General features: G+C 41.4%; 1 protein-coding gene across 1 annotated transcript in view; it reads right to left on the bottom strand.

The window, feature by feature from the left end:
* The window catches only part of LOC137277292 (dual oxidase 1-like), a 126,538-nt gene that overhangs the window by 23,578 nt on the left and 87,328 nt on the right, over positions 1 to 15,632 (bottom strand). The window contains exons 3-11 of the mRNA XM_067808952.1: positions 6,832 to 6,996; positions 5,267 to 5,442; positions 4,567 to 4,783; positions 4,059 to 4,225; positions 3,760 to 3,826; positions 3,084 to 3,183; positions 2,766 to 2,865; positions 1,904 to 1,997; positions 1,435 to 1,601 (exon numbers count right to left, since the gene is read on the bottom strand). Coding sequence (XP_067665053.1) covers positions 1,435 to 1,601; positions 1,904 to 1,997; positions 2,766 to 2,865; positions 3,084 to 3,183; positions 3,760 to 3,826; positions 4,059 to 4,225; positions 4,567 to 4,783; positions 5,267 to 5,442; positions 6,832 to 6,996 — 1,253 coding nt within the window. The remainder of the gene's footprint in view (positions 1 to 1,434; positions 1,602 to 1,903; positions 1,998 to 2,765; positions 2,866 to 3,083; positions 3,184 to 3,759; positions 3,827 to 4,058; positions 4,226 to 4,566; positions 4,784 to 5,266; positions 5,443 to 6,831; positions 6,997 to 15,632) is intronic.

A 15,632-nucleotide genomic window follows, 5' to 3' on the forward strand; every position in this document is an offset into this window, starting at 1 on the left:
ATCGTTTGTGGGGAATCATTAAAGCATTCTAAATACTTCCTTCGGCCGGCAGAGAATGCCTCACAATCTAATAATAGGTGACGTTCGTCTTCAGTTTTACCAGAAGAACAATAAGAACATGATAAATCTTCTAGTGTATTTTTATCTTTTCTATAACGCTGTATTTTTAAGGCATGTAGAGAGATTCTAAATTTACAAAAATTTCTTAAAAGGGACTTATCATTAAGGACCCTAATATATTTTTCAGGTCCAAACATCGATTTACATTGTGAATAATGACTTAGAAAACTCGATGAATTTACTGATGCGTGCCAATTCTGAATGTATATATCCTTTATTCGTTGTTTAAATGCTGACAGAAACATTTTTATATCACCAACATCTTGCTTAAACCAAACATAAGAAAACCCGCTTGAAAATAACACATTTCGCACACCCGAAGCCCAAGAATACTTTCCACGTTTGTCTAGGGATAATAATAATTGATAGCTTTGATACGGGTAGCGGTAATCGGGCATTCTGATAAGTTTAATCCAGTATCTGATGACTCTCATTTGACTCTCAATATGCATGTTATAGCGTCCTGTATCGCCAAGTACGGCTTTGTTGGAAGCAAATTTACCTACAGTAAGAAATCTTTTAAAATATGATGCATGCACATTTTCAATGGCTTCGAAGTAGTTTACTCCCCAAATTTCAGATCCATATAACAATATTGGTGCTATTTTAGTGTCAAAAAAAGAGCAAGCTGAGTCAAATGAAATAAATTTATTAGCCTTAAAGAGTTTGAAAATGGGAAATAATGCCTTCTTAGCTTGTGCTGCAAGAGTTTTAGATGCCATGGACCAATTTAATCGGCTAGAAAATAAAAGACCCAAATATTTATAATATGAAACAACATTCATACTTTTGCCCCGGAATAACCATTTTTCAGAATGTGCCACTATGCCCCCATTTCTAAAGACAACTATATTAGATTTTTCCATATTCAACTCTAGTCCCCATGTGTCACAAAATGTTTGAAGAATATTTATCTGTCTCTGCAGTCCGTTTACCATAAATGAAAACGTAACAATATCATCTGCAAAGAGAAGCAAAAGTAAATCTTTGATTTGGGGAGTAACAAATATTCCATTATTACATGATTTATACATATCATTTACAAGTTCATTAATAAAGAATATGAAGAGTACGGGGCTTAATACACAGCCTTGTCGCACACCAGCGGAAGTATTAAACGATTCTCTGCAGTCTCTTTACAGGATGGAAGCAAATTCTGGTAACACAGCTGTGGATGCACCGTAAACAAACCAGATGGTGTTGCTTTGTTTCATGGTGCACAGATATTCTAGTAAATACATTGAAAAAAATAAAAACATCATTAATATGAATTAAACCAGTGCCACTCCAGTGCGCTTCCCCTGAATTACTTACGTCTTGGGTTGTAACGTCGTTTGTGATATCACGCCAGGACGACGCAGACGACAAGTTGTAAGCTTGACGTACTGCATTGTAGCTGGCAAGTCCATGATCACGTGACCGCTGGATATCGAGTGCTGCCAGATCTTGCCTAGAAAACTCATACGGTCCGTACAGATACTCTGAAACATGCAGGTAGGGTCACTATGGTGTGATTCATGTATGTTGTCTACAGAAACCGGCGCCTTGATGTATTGGACAGAGCGTTCGCCCATAGATCGCTGGTTACAGCCCTTCACCTAATCGTGTAGAGTGACGTATATTCGCTGGGACGGCAATAGTGATGTACTACAAGAAGCCCAAAGTACGTATATGCATTAATGTAACATTCTCTAAAGAGAAGCTGAACCCCTCATTTCGGCCCTCTGACGAACACAAGACAGAACATGAAATGGATAGCTTCAGTAGATACTTTGCGATTTACCTCTCAAGTCAGGCACGTACGACGGGTTGTCGGCCTTGGCGAGAGTGAGCGTCATTCCCTGGAGAATACTGCTGATGTCTTGTTGTACCAAATCCTGGAACACAATATATCAAAGTCAGATTTCAGTGATTAGTGTCCTGGTTCTTCTTGGAGAAGACAGATTTGAGAAGTGAAAGGCTTTCTATATGCACCGAAAACAACAATTTGCGGTACGCCATGGAACTGGGCGTCATTAAGTGTTCCACCAAGTACCAGAGCGTCATTATGTGTTCCACCAAGTACCAGAGCGTCATTATGTGTTCCACCAAGTACCAGAGCGTCATTACGTGTTCCACCAAGTACCAGAGCGTCATTATGTGTTCCACCAAGTACCAGAGCGTCATTACGTGTTCCACCAAGTACCAGAGCGTCATTATGTGTTCCACCAAGTACCAGAGCGTCATTACGTGTTCCACCAAGTACTAGCTCTGCACATCATTGTGTGGCCTGTTTAGTGACGCAGTGATGCCTCTGATCTCACTTTAAGCCTAAGGTTTCAAGAAGACCAGTGGTTATAGGGAGGTGACTAATAACGGCCTCTGCTACCATGGTGTGTGGTGTGTGTGGTGTGTGTGGTGTGTGTGGTGTGTGTGGTGTGTGGTGTGTGGTGTGTGGTGTGTGGTGTGTGGTGTGGTGTGTCATACCGCCCTTAAAATGTGCAGCGTCTGTAATACCTTGACACTGATTTGTAAGGTTAGTAAATGCTAAAATACAGCTGTTAATCATACTATGTTGCGTTTCTTGTTTGATGGTTCCACACCAAGTTCATTTTTCCAAATAACTTTTAGTTTCAGTTTGAGAATTAATACGGAGGACCAAGTACCCGAGAGTCCCAGTATGTGTTACATAGTCTGATGGCCTGTACGGGTCTGTTTTCTCCGTCCGGGCCCTGGTCGGAGGTTGTTGTATTGCTGCAGTCGTTACTGGAACAAATCACACGTAATCATCATTGTACGTACACAAACACGCTGCCATCAACCTCGACTCTATACATCGTATATATCTTATTGTATAAATAGTAGACTCAACATTGTATATGTAGTGCATACCACACGGCATAAAAAGAATGTGATTGTATTAATACAGTACACCTGATTGCATAAATGGAGTACAAGTGATTGTGTAAACAGTGTATACATACCTGACTGTCCAGACCCCGGCAGGGACGAGGGTGTGGCCGTACTTCATGGCTGCCATGGCGAACTCCTGGGTGATGCCTGGGTGTACCCTGGGGTTGTACCCTGGGGGAGATACATATGTGGGTGGAACAAACATGGCATTACAGAGATGATGTGAGTATATGAACTCTCGGAAAGATACATGGGTGTGTAGATACAAAAATATTTGTAGTTGAAGTTTAACGCTGCACACAGCAATATTCTGTCTATGTAGCGGCGTTGTGTTAATAATCTGGTCTGCGCCAGACAATCCAGTGACCAACAGCACGAGGATTGATCTTGATTGACGACATGTGGCAACCAAGTCAGCGATCCTGCACACCCGCTCCCGTCAGTCGCCGCTTATAAGTATATGTTATATTATATGTTCGCACTATATTAGCGACTTGTGACTTGTCAACAATATACTTCACCTTAAGAATAGAAAATATGTATTATGGTTGCCAAAGGCTAGCATCGTCGCTCGAAAACACACTCAGTTGATAATACCCATATACAATATCCATTTGGACTGATGTCCCCCATGAAGAGATACGTGGGTGGCTAAAACACGCAGAGCTATACAAAGACAATTAAGGAAGTATCGAAAGCGTAGTATCTTCAGATAGCTGCTGACCCGGTCACCCTGTCGTAACTGACCTCTGTAGACGGGGTTGTCGGGGCCGGGCCCCAGGTATCTGGGAAGCCAATCCTTTACAACAATTTTCTGAAAATTAAAACAAAACATAGGGATTAAATTTTCATTATTGAGTTTACATTTACAGCATAATAAAAGAACAGTTTTTCAAGTTCTTCAGTAAGAAACCAATGTATTGTGAGTGGTTCTTCGTGTGATGATGTTTGCTAAAATGCTTTTCTTAAAATGCTTGTAATATGCACGACTCAGCAATGCAATGCCCTTTCCCTTCACGTCAATGTGTTCTACCGGCAGACATTACCTGGAAGTGGGCAGTTACTCGACGTCGGGCTTCCTGGAACACCTGTTCATCTGTTAGTGTGGAATTGTTTCTGGAAATATCATCAGCCAGGTGGTTGTGCCATCGGAACCAGACAATCTGCAGACTCAGCAGAAACGGGTTCTCGTGGCCTCTTCTGTTGCCCATGACTGCAGAGAAACCAGACACATCTACTCCAGTTTGAAGACGACTGCTACATATAGATGCAGGTTACATGTATGTTCACTCACACGTCGTGTTATACAAAATGTGTTCGTGAGGTTACATGCATGTTACATGTGACACGTCGTGTTGTACAGATTGTGTTCACGAGGTTAGTGTATGTAATATTATATATCACTCATACCTCGTGCTATACGGAATTTGTTCACGAGGTTACATGTAATATATCACTCATACCTCGTGCTATACTGAATGTGTCCATGAGGTTATATGCATGTTATATATCACCCAAACAGTTATACTGAAGTTTCTTACGCTTGCAACTTACGAAAAAATCTCTTGGCCTCCCGTAAGCTGTGGTCTCGGGGTACTGGGGGGTTGGACAGTGGCAGACGGTAAGTGTTCAGATCAGGGAAGCTTGTCTTCACGCCCACAGGAGACAGCCTCTTCAATCTACCCCCTCGGAATTCCCTGATTGCGTTGGTCCAGAATCGCGTTGTTCCGTACAGGAAGCCCGCGTCAAGGTATGGCGTCACATCATTCTGCTGTAACACCCAGAAGTATTTCATTGTAATGGAACTGCCGCCCTTGTGTTCAGTAGGTACTGGTCGTTTTGAATTCATATGGTTAAAGATCGTCTAAACGACTCACTGCAGTTTACATGCCCTGTGGATGTTGGTAATGTAGATGTACGCTAATGTTGTGCTTCATTAGGCAGAGAATGCATGAATTTAGCTGTGCATTCATTCACTCTTGTCTGGGGCTCATAGGAGAGATACATGACATCCGCCTTCCGTCCGGAATAGCTGGGAGACACATGCCCCCACTGCCTCCAGTGAGAAACACATAGACCAGCAACTGGGATAGTTAGGGGGTGACGTGAATGTTTGTCTGACATCTATGATGGTCGCGACGTGTGATCTTGTCACCTGGCATAATTAGGTAAGACTACTAGTCTGCCCACTGATGTATTTAGTGGTGGGTGTAGGGGTTGGAGGACGGGGAATACCTGCCTCTGGGAAACCTACCTGCTGTCTGGGGTAGTTAGGGGAGACTCCTGTTCTTTGATTGTAACCAGCCCTCTTAAAGACCATCTCATCAGCTGTGTCTTTGTAGAGATGCCCCTCGGGTACCGGAATATTTTCATACTCGGGTGGACACCCTGCACTACGGGCGCTGGCAATTTCATCAGCAACCAGTTGTCCTGACAGCGGACGACATATGGCAAATATAAAACACTATTTGCTAAACAATATCAGATGATATCCTTACTTCATTTTTTTTAAATCATGAAAACAATTTACAGAATTGTTGTTGGCACAAATGTGTCGTGTAGTCGGAGGTGGTAGCTTCTACGAGTATCTTCTAGATTTAATATCTCCTCTGCATGTGTAAATCAACATACTATATCTGTGTAAACCGAATCAATGCATGAATATTGATGCAATGCTAAAGTAATAGTGTGATCACTACCATCGAGGGACACCAAGTCTCATGTCTTCATGTGTCGTCAGTGTCTTCACTGTGCTATCTGGGTTGAAGATGGTGTCTTAAGAAGAATTTTGACAGGCGAGATAGACGTGTTTAGCGGATACAAACTAAATTGCAGGGTTGTCCTTCAGTTCAGCGCATACTCTCCCAAAAAAGGAAACTCCACGGTGGAGTTATCAAGTGTTAGCTTGTTAAAGGTTCATCTTCACAGTGTTCTCTTTTGTCCATAGAACGAATACAACTTACTAAACATCTTCGGCACCTTAAACCATGTTGGTTTTTCAAAGTGTCCAATTGTATGAAAATGTCATGGAGAAAAGACAGTTGTCAATATGCACAGAGGACTCGTGTACAGGAACATGGCCGATAAGAAGCGTTCACATAATAATTTGTAGCTTTCGCTATGGAGGATAGAATGCTCCTGTAAATGGAGGCCTTGCCTTTGGGTGTGTCTTTTGGCTGCTGTTGTATATGACTTCAATGTTCACCTGGCTACCATCAATCAACTAAACCAGTCTACCAAGCTGTGCTATACAAAGTCGGCTATGTTGGCAAGACAACGCGTTACCACTACACACGGATACTTCATTTGCACACCTACACTGTCATAGCAACTGCAACAAAGTGAGTGCATGGTTTGAGAAGAATAACCATTTGTTATGTAAATGTGTACCCCATACAAAGCTCGCTACGCAACGATCAACATCATTTCCCAACACCACTCCCTAGTCTGCACCGCTCCCCAACACCACTCCTAGTCTGCACCGCTCCCCAACACCACTCCCTAGTCTGCACCGCTCCCCAACACCACTCCCTACTCTGTACCGCTCCCCTACACTACTCCCTACTCTGTACCGCTCCCCTACACTACTCCTTACTCTGTACCGCTCCCCTACACTATTCCCTACTCTGCACTGTTCCCCTACACCGCTCCCTACTCTGCACTGCTCCCCTACACTATTCCCTACTCTGTACCATTGTTCTTCACACAACAATGCACAATACTTTATAACACTCCCCTACACAGCACACCACTCTATGGTGTATACTGGTATACACTACTTCATGCTACCATCATATTACACCTCATACTTTCACATACCAAAATACACCAGCATTGCATTTTTGCCTGTTGTGGAAGGTTCCCCGCTGCTGTGGGAGTTGTGAAGCGCCTGGCTGATGAACAGCGGGTTAGTGCGTCCGTGTTGGTTCATCTCAAACACCTGGTCACTGTATGAGGATTGTGCTGACCGTAGCAGTTCGTTTCCTGGAACATAAAGGATGTATTATCGTGATTTTGATTATTGCTCATTACGGTTTTACAAGTCAACACTATATTTTGTGGATACACAATGCCATTCAGAAAGTGCTCAAGTGTAAGAATGGTTGGTTTCACAGTTTCTGAGTAAAGAGCAGATTCTACTACTTTTGTTGGGTTGAGTCCCATCACGGATTCGAACCCACATCCGGTCAGGCTTGTGAGCAGAAAGGATTCCGGATTCATTGTCCTAAAGACATTGTCCTGGAAAGGTTGACCCATCTATGTTTCTTGCTAATACAAGGTACAAGGTAATCAATCACAACACAAGTGAAGTACTACGTATATTTCAACATGCCAAACGTGTAAAACAGCAGATCAAAGATCTACGATGTTACATTGCAGTCCTGCATAATACAACCTTGCAACACTGCATTACACTACAAGGCAACGTTTCACTAAACCATTACACCGCAAAACTGCTCAGCGTTAACCCTTCATGGCAATACACGTTAGCATCGCATTGCGTTGTCACTGTACTATACTCCATAGCTAATTGTACAACACTCAAACGCCCCTAGCGCTGTTTACCTGTTCACGATTAGGTGCCTGACTCTGAGGGTGCGGGTTCGAATCCCAGATGGGACTCAACCAAAATAGTAATAGAATTTGTACTTTACTAAGATTGTACAACACACAGATCTCCTTACATTGTTTACCTACACGTGTATATCTATTACAGGTTGTACAACGCCCAGATCTCCTTACATTGTTTACCTACACGTGTATGTCTATTACAGATTGTACAACGCCCAGATCTCCTTACATTGTTTACCTACAAGTGTATGTCTATTACAGGTTGTACAACGCCCAGATCTCCTTACATTGTCTACCTACACGTGTATATCTATTACAGATTGTACAACGCCCAGATCTCCTTACATTGTTTTAATACATGTGTATGTCTATTACAGATTGTACAACGCCCAGATCTCCTTACATTGTCTACCTACACGTGTATATCTATTACAGGTTGTACAACGCCCAGATCACCTAACATTGTTTACCTACACGTGTATATCTATTACAGGTTGTACAACGCCCAGATCTCCTTACATTGTTTACCTACACGTGTATGTCTATTACAGGTTGTACAACGCCCAGATCTCCTTACATTGTGTACCTACACGTGTATATCTATTACAGATTGTACAACGCCCAGATCTCCATACATTGTTTACCTACACGTGTATATTTATTACAGGTTGTACAACGCCCCAGATCTCCTTACATTGTTTACCTACACGTGTATATCTACTACAGGTTGAAAAGCGCCCCAGATCTCCGTACATTGTTTACCTACACGTGTATGTCTATTACAGATTGTACAACGCCCAGATCTCCTTACATTGTTTACCTACACGTGTATATCTATTACAGGTTGTAGAACGCCCAGATCTCCTTATATTGCTTACCTACACGTGTATATCTATTACAGGGTTGCACAACGCCCAGATCTCCTTACATTGTTTACCTACACGTGTATATCTATTACAGATTGTAGAACGCCCAGATCTCCTTATGTTGTTTACCTACACGTGTATGTCTAATACAGGTTGTAGAACGCCCAGATCTCCTTACATTGGTCACCTACACGTGTATATCTATTACAGGTTGTACAACGCCCAGATCTCCTTACATTGTTTACCTACAAGTGTATATCTACTACAGGTTGTACAACGCCCAGATCTCCTAACATTGTTTACCTACACGTGTATATCTATTACAGGTAGTACAACGCCCAGATCTCCTTACATTGTTTACCTACACGTGTATATCTATTACAGATTGTAGAACGCCCAGATCTCCTTATGTTGTTTACCTACACGTGTATATCTATTACAGGTTGTACAACGCCCAGATCTCCTTACATTGTTTACCTATACGTGTATATCTATTACAGGTTGTACAACGCCCAGATCTCCTTACATTGTTTACCTACACGTGTATATCTATTACAGATTGTACAACGCCCAGATCTCCTTACATTGTTTACCTACACGTGTATATCTATTACAGATTGTACAACGCCCAGATCTCCTTACATTGTTTACCTACACGTGTATGTCTATTACAGGTTGTACAACGCCCAGATCTCCTTACATTGTGTACCTACACGTGTATATCTATTACAGATTGTACAACGCCCAGATCTCCATACATTGTTTACCTACACGTGTATATCTATTACAGGTTGTACAACGCCCCAGATCTCCTTACATTGTTTACCTACACGTGTATATCTACTACAGTTTGAAAAGCACCCCAGATCTCCGTACATTGTTTACCTACACGTGTATGTCTATTACAGATTGTACAACGCCCAGATCTCCTTACATTGTTTACCAACACGTGTATATCTATTACAGGTTGTAGAACGCCCAGATCTCCTTATATTGCTTACCTACACGTGTATATCTATTACAGGGTTGCACAACGCCCAGATCTCCTTACATTGTTTACCTACACGTGTATGTCTAATACAGGTTGTAGAACGCCCAGATCTCCTTACATTGGTCACCTACACGTGTATATCTATTACAGGTTGTACAACGCCCAGATCTCCTTACATTGTTTACCTACACGTGTATATCTATTACAGGTTGTACAACGCCCAGATCTCCTAACATTGTTTACCTACACGTGTATATCTATTACAGGTAGTACAACGCCCAGATCTCCTTACATTGTTTACCTACACGTGTATATCTATTACAGATTGTACAACGCCCAGATCTCCTTATGTTGTTTACCTACACGTGTATATCTATTACAGGTTGTACAACGCCCAGATCTCCTTACATTGTTTACCTATACGTGTATATCTATTACAGGTTGTACAACGCCCAGATCTCCTTACATTGTTTACCTACACGTGTATATCTATTACAGATTGTACAACGCCCAGATCTCCGTACATTGTTTACCTACACGTGTATGTCTATTACAGATTGTACAACGCCCAGATCTCCTTACATTGTTTACCTACACGTGTATATCTATTACAGGTTGTAGAACGCCCAGATCTCCTTATATTGCTTACCTACACGTGTATATCTATTACAGGGTTGCACAACGCCCAGATCTCCTTACATTGTTTACCTACACGTGTATGTCTAATACAGGTTGTAGAACGCCCAGATCTCCTTACATTGGTCACCTACACGTGTATATCTATTACAGGTTGTACAACGCCCAGATCTCCGTACATTGTTTACCTACACGTGTATATCTATTACAGATTGTAGAACGCCCAGATCTCCTTATGTTGTTTACTTACACGTGTATATCTATTACAGGTTGTACAACGCCCAGATCTCCTTACATTGTTTACCTATACGTGTATATCTACTACAGGTTGTACAACGCCCAGATCTCCTTACATTGTTTACCTACACGTGTATATCTATTACAGATTGTACAACGCCCAGATCTCCTTACATTGTTTACCTACACGTGTATATCTATTACAGATTGTACAACGCCCAGATCTCCTTACATTGTTTACCTACACGTGTATGTCTATTACAGGTTGTACAACGCCCAGATCTCCTTACATTGTTTACCTACACGTGTATATCTATTACAGATTGTACAACGCCCAGATCTCCATACATTGTTTACCTACACGTGTATATCTATTACAGGTTGTACAACGCCCCAGATCTCCTTACATTGTTTACCTACACGTGTATATCTACTACAGGTTGAAAAGCGCCCCAGATCTCCGTACATTGTTTACCTACACGTGTATGTCTATTACAGATTGTACAACGCCCAGATCTCCTTACATTGTTTACCTACACGTGTATATCTATTACAGGTTGTAGAACGCCCAGATCTCCTTATATTGCTTACCTACACGTGTATATCTATTACAGGGTTGCACAACGCCCAGATCTCCTTACATTGTTTACCTACACGTGTATGTCTAATACAGGTTGTAGAACGCCCAGATCTCCTTACATTGGTCACCTACACGTGTATATCTATTACAGGTTGTACAACGCCCAGATCTCCTTACATTGTTTACCTACACGTGTATATCTATTACAGGTTGTACAACGTCCAGATCTCCTAACATTGTTTACCTACACGTGTATATCTATTACAGGTAGTACAACGCCCAGATCTCCTTACATTGTTTACCTACACGTGTATATCTATTACAGATTGTACAACGCCCAGATCTCCTTATGTTGTTTACCTACACGTGTATATCTATTACAGATTGTACAACGCCCAGATCTCCTTACATTGTTTACCTACACGTGTATATCTATTACAGGTTGTACAACGCCCAGATCTCCTTACATTGTTTACCTACACGTGTATGTCTATTACAGGTTGTAGAACGCCCAGATCTCCTTACATTGTTTACCTACACGTGTATATCTATTACAGGTTGCACAACGCCCAGATCTCCTTACATTGTTTACCTACACGTGTATGTTTATTATAGATTGTACAACGCCCAGATCTCCTTACATTGTTTACCTACACGTGTATATCTATTACAGGTTGTACAACGCCCAGATCTCCATACATTGTTTACCTACACGTGTATATCTATTACAGGTTGTACAACGCCCCAGATCTCCTTACATTGTTTACCTACACGTGTATATCTACTACAGGTTGAAAAGCGCCCCAGATCTCCGTACATTGTTTACCTACACGTGTATGTCTATTACAGATTGTACAACGCCCAGATCTCCTTACATTGTTTACCTACACGTGTATATCTATTACAGGTTGTAGAACGCCCAGATCTCCTTACATTGTTTACCTACACGTGTATATCTATTACAGGGTTGCACAACGCCCAGATCTCCTTACATTGTTTACCTACACGTGTATGTCTAATACAGGTTGTAGAACGCCCAGATCTCCTTACATTGGTCACCTACACGTGTATATCTATTACAGGTTGTACAACGCCCAGATCTCCTTACATTGTTTACCTACACGTGTATATCTATTACAGGTTGTAGAACGCCCAGATCTCCTTACATTGTTTACCTACACGTGTATATCTATTACAGGTTGCACAACGCCCAGATCTCCTTACATTGTTTACCTATACCTGTATATCTATTACAGGTTGTACAACGCCCAGATCTCCTTACATTGTTTACCTACACGTGTATATCTATTACAGATTGTACAACGCCCAGATCTCCTTACATTGTTTACCTACACGTGTATATCTACTACAGGTTGTACAACGCCCAGATCTCCTTACATTGTTTACCTACACGTGTATGTCTATTACAGGTTGTAGAACGCCCAGATCTCCTTACATTGTTTACCTACACGTGTATATCTATTACAGGTTGCACAACGCCCAGATCTCCTTACATTGTTTACCTACACGTGTATGTTTATTACAGATTGTACAACGCCCAGATCTCCTTACATTGTTTACCTACACGTGTATATCTATTACAGGTTGTACAACGCCCAGATCTCCTTACATTGTTTACCTACACGTGTATATCTATTACAGGTTGTACAACGCCCAGATCTCCTTATATTGCTTACCTACACGTGTATGTCTATTACAGATTGTACAACGCCCCAGATCTCCTTACATTGTTTACCTACACGTGTATATCTATTACAGGTTGTACAGCGCCCCAGATCTCCGTACATTGTTTACCTACACGTGTATGTTTATTACAGATTGTACAACGCCCAGATCTCCTTACATTGTTTACCTACACGTGTATGTTTATTACAGATTGTACAACGCCCAGATCTCCTTACATTGTTTACCTACACGTGTGTATCTATTACAGGTTGTACAACGCCCAGATCTCCTTACATTGTTTACCTACACGTGTATATCTATTAAAGGTTGCACAAGGCCCAGATCTCCTTACATTGTTTACCTACACGTGTATGTCTATTACAGGTTGTAGAACGCCCAGATCTCCTTACATTGTTTACCTACACGTGTATATCTATTACAGGTTGTACAGCGCCCAGATCTCCTTACATTGTTTACCTACATGTGTATGTCTATTACAGGTTGTAGAACGCCTAGATCTCCTTACATTGTTTACCTACACGTGTATGTCTATTACAGGTTGTAGAACGCCCAGATCTCCTTACATTGTTTACCTACACGTGTATGTCTATTACAGGTTGTAGAACGCCCAGATCTCCTTACATTGTTTACCTACACGTGTATATCTATTACAGGTTGTACAGCGCCCCAGATCTCCTTACATTGTTTACCTACACGTGTATGTCTATTACAGGTTGTACAACGCCCAGATCTCCTTACATTGTTTACCTACACGTGTATATCTATTACAGGTTGTACAACGCCCAGATCTCCTTACATTGTTTACCTACACGTGTATATCTTTTACAGGTTGTACAACGCCCAGATCTCCTAACATTGTTTACCTACACGTGTATATCTATTACAGGTAGTACAACGCCCAGATCTCCTTACATTGTTTACTTACACGTGCATGTGTATTACAGGTTGTACAACGCCCAGATCTCCTTACATTGTTTACCTACACGTATATATCTATTACAGATTGTACAACGCCCAGATCTCCTTACATTGTTTACCTACACGTGTATATCTATTACAGGTTGTACAACGCCCAGATCTCCTTACATTGTTTACCTACACGTGTATATCTATTGCAGGTTGTACAACGCCCAGATCTCCTTACCTTGTTTACCTACACGTGTATATCTATTACAGATTGTACAACGCCCAGATCTCCTTATATTGTTTACCTACACGTGTATATCTATTACAGGTTGTACAACGCCCAGATCTCTTTACATTGTTTACCTACACGTGTATGTCTATTACAGGTTGTAGAACGCCCAGACCTCCTTACATTGTTTACCTACACGTGTATATCTATTACAGGTTGTAGAACGCCCAGATCTCCTAACATTGTTTACCTACACGTGTATATCTATTACAGGTTGTACAACGCCCAGATCTCCTTATATTGCTTACCTACACGTGTATGTCTATTACAGATTGTACAACGCCCCAGATCTCCTTACATTGTTTACCTGCACGTGTATATCTATTACAGGTTGTACAGCGCCCCAGATCTCCGTACATTGTTTACCTACACGTGTATGTTTATTACAGATTGTACAACGCCCAGATCTCCTTACATTGTGTACCTACACGTGCACATCAATTACAAGTTGTACAACGCCCAGATCTCCTTATATTCCTTACCTACACGTGTATATCAACTACAGGTTTGCAGAACGCCCAGTTCTCCTTACATTGTTTACCTACACGTGTATATCTATAACAGGTTGCATACCGCCCAGATCTCCTTACATTGTTTACCTACACGTGTATATCTATTACAGGTTGTACAACGCCCAGATCTCCTTACATTGTTTACCTACACGTGTATGTCTATTACAGGTTGCACAACGTCCAGATCTCCTTACATTGTTTTCCTACACGTGTATGTCTATTACAGGTTGTAGAACGCCCAGATCTCCTTACATTGTTTACCTACACGTGTATATCTATTACAGGTTGTAGAACGCCCAGATCTCCTTACATTGTTTACCTACACGTGTATATCTATTACAGGTTGTACAACGCCCAGATCTCCTTACATTGTTTACCTACACGTGTATGTCTATTACAGGTTGTACAACGCCCAGATCTCCTTACATTGTTTACCTACACGTGTATATCTATTACAGGTTGTAGAACGCCCCGATCTCCTTACATTGTTTACCTACACGTGTATATCTATTACAGGTTGTAGAACGCCCAGATCTCCTTACATTGTTTACCTACACGTGTATGTCTATTACAGGTTGTACAACGCCCAGATCTCCTTACATTGTTTTCCTACACGTGTATGTCTATTACAGGTTGTACAACGCCCAGATCTCCTTACATTGTTTACCTACACGTGTATATCTATTACAGGTTTTAGAACGCCCAGATCTCCTTACATTGTTTACCTACACGTGTATATCTATTACAGGTTGTACAACGTCCAGATCTCCTTACATTGTTTACCTACACGTGTATGTCTATTACAGGTTGTACAACGCCCAGATCTCCTTACATTGTTTACCTACACGTGTATATCTATTACAGGTTGTAGAACGTCCAGATCTCCTTACATTGTTTACCTACACGTGTATATCTATTACAGGTTGTAGAACGCCCAGATCTCCTTACATTGTTTACCTACACGTGTATGTCTATTACAGGTTGTACAACGCCCAGATCTCCTTACATTGTTTACCTACACGTGTATATCTATTACAGGTTGTAGAACGCCCAGATCTCCTTACATTGTTTACCTACACGTGTATATCTATTACAGGTTGTACAACGCCCAGATCTCCTTACATTGTTTACCTACACGTGTATGTCTATTACAGGTTGTAGAACGCCCAGATCTCCTTACATTGTTTACCTACACGTGGATATCTATTACAGGTTGTACAGCGCCCCAGATCTCCTTACATTGTTTACCTACACGAGTATGTCTATTACAGGTTGTACAACGCCCAAATCTCCTTACATTGTTTACCTACACGTGTATGTCTAT

Source organism: Haliotis asinina, chromosome 3 (assembly GCF_037392515.1).
Source record: "Haliotis asinina isolate JCU_RB_2024 chromosome 3, JCU_Hal_asi_v2, whole genome shotgun sequence".
NCBI classification, from domain to species: domain Eukaryota; kingdom Metazoa; phylum Mollusca; class Gastropoda; order Lepetellida; family Haliotidae; genus Haliotis; species Haliotis asinina.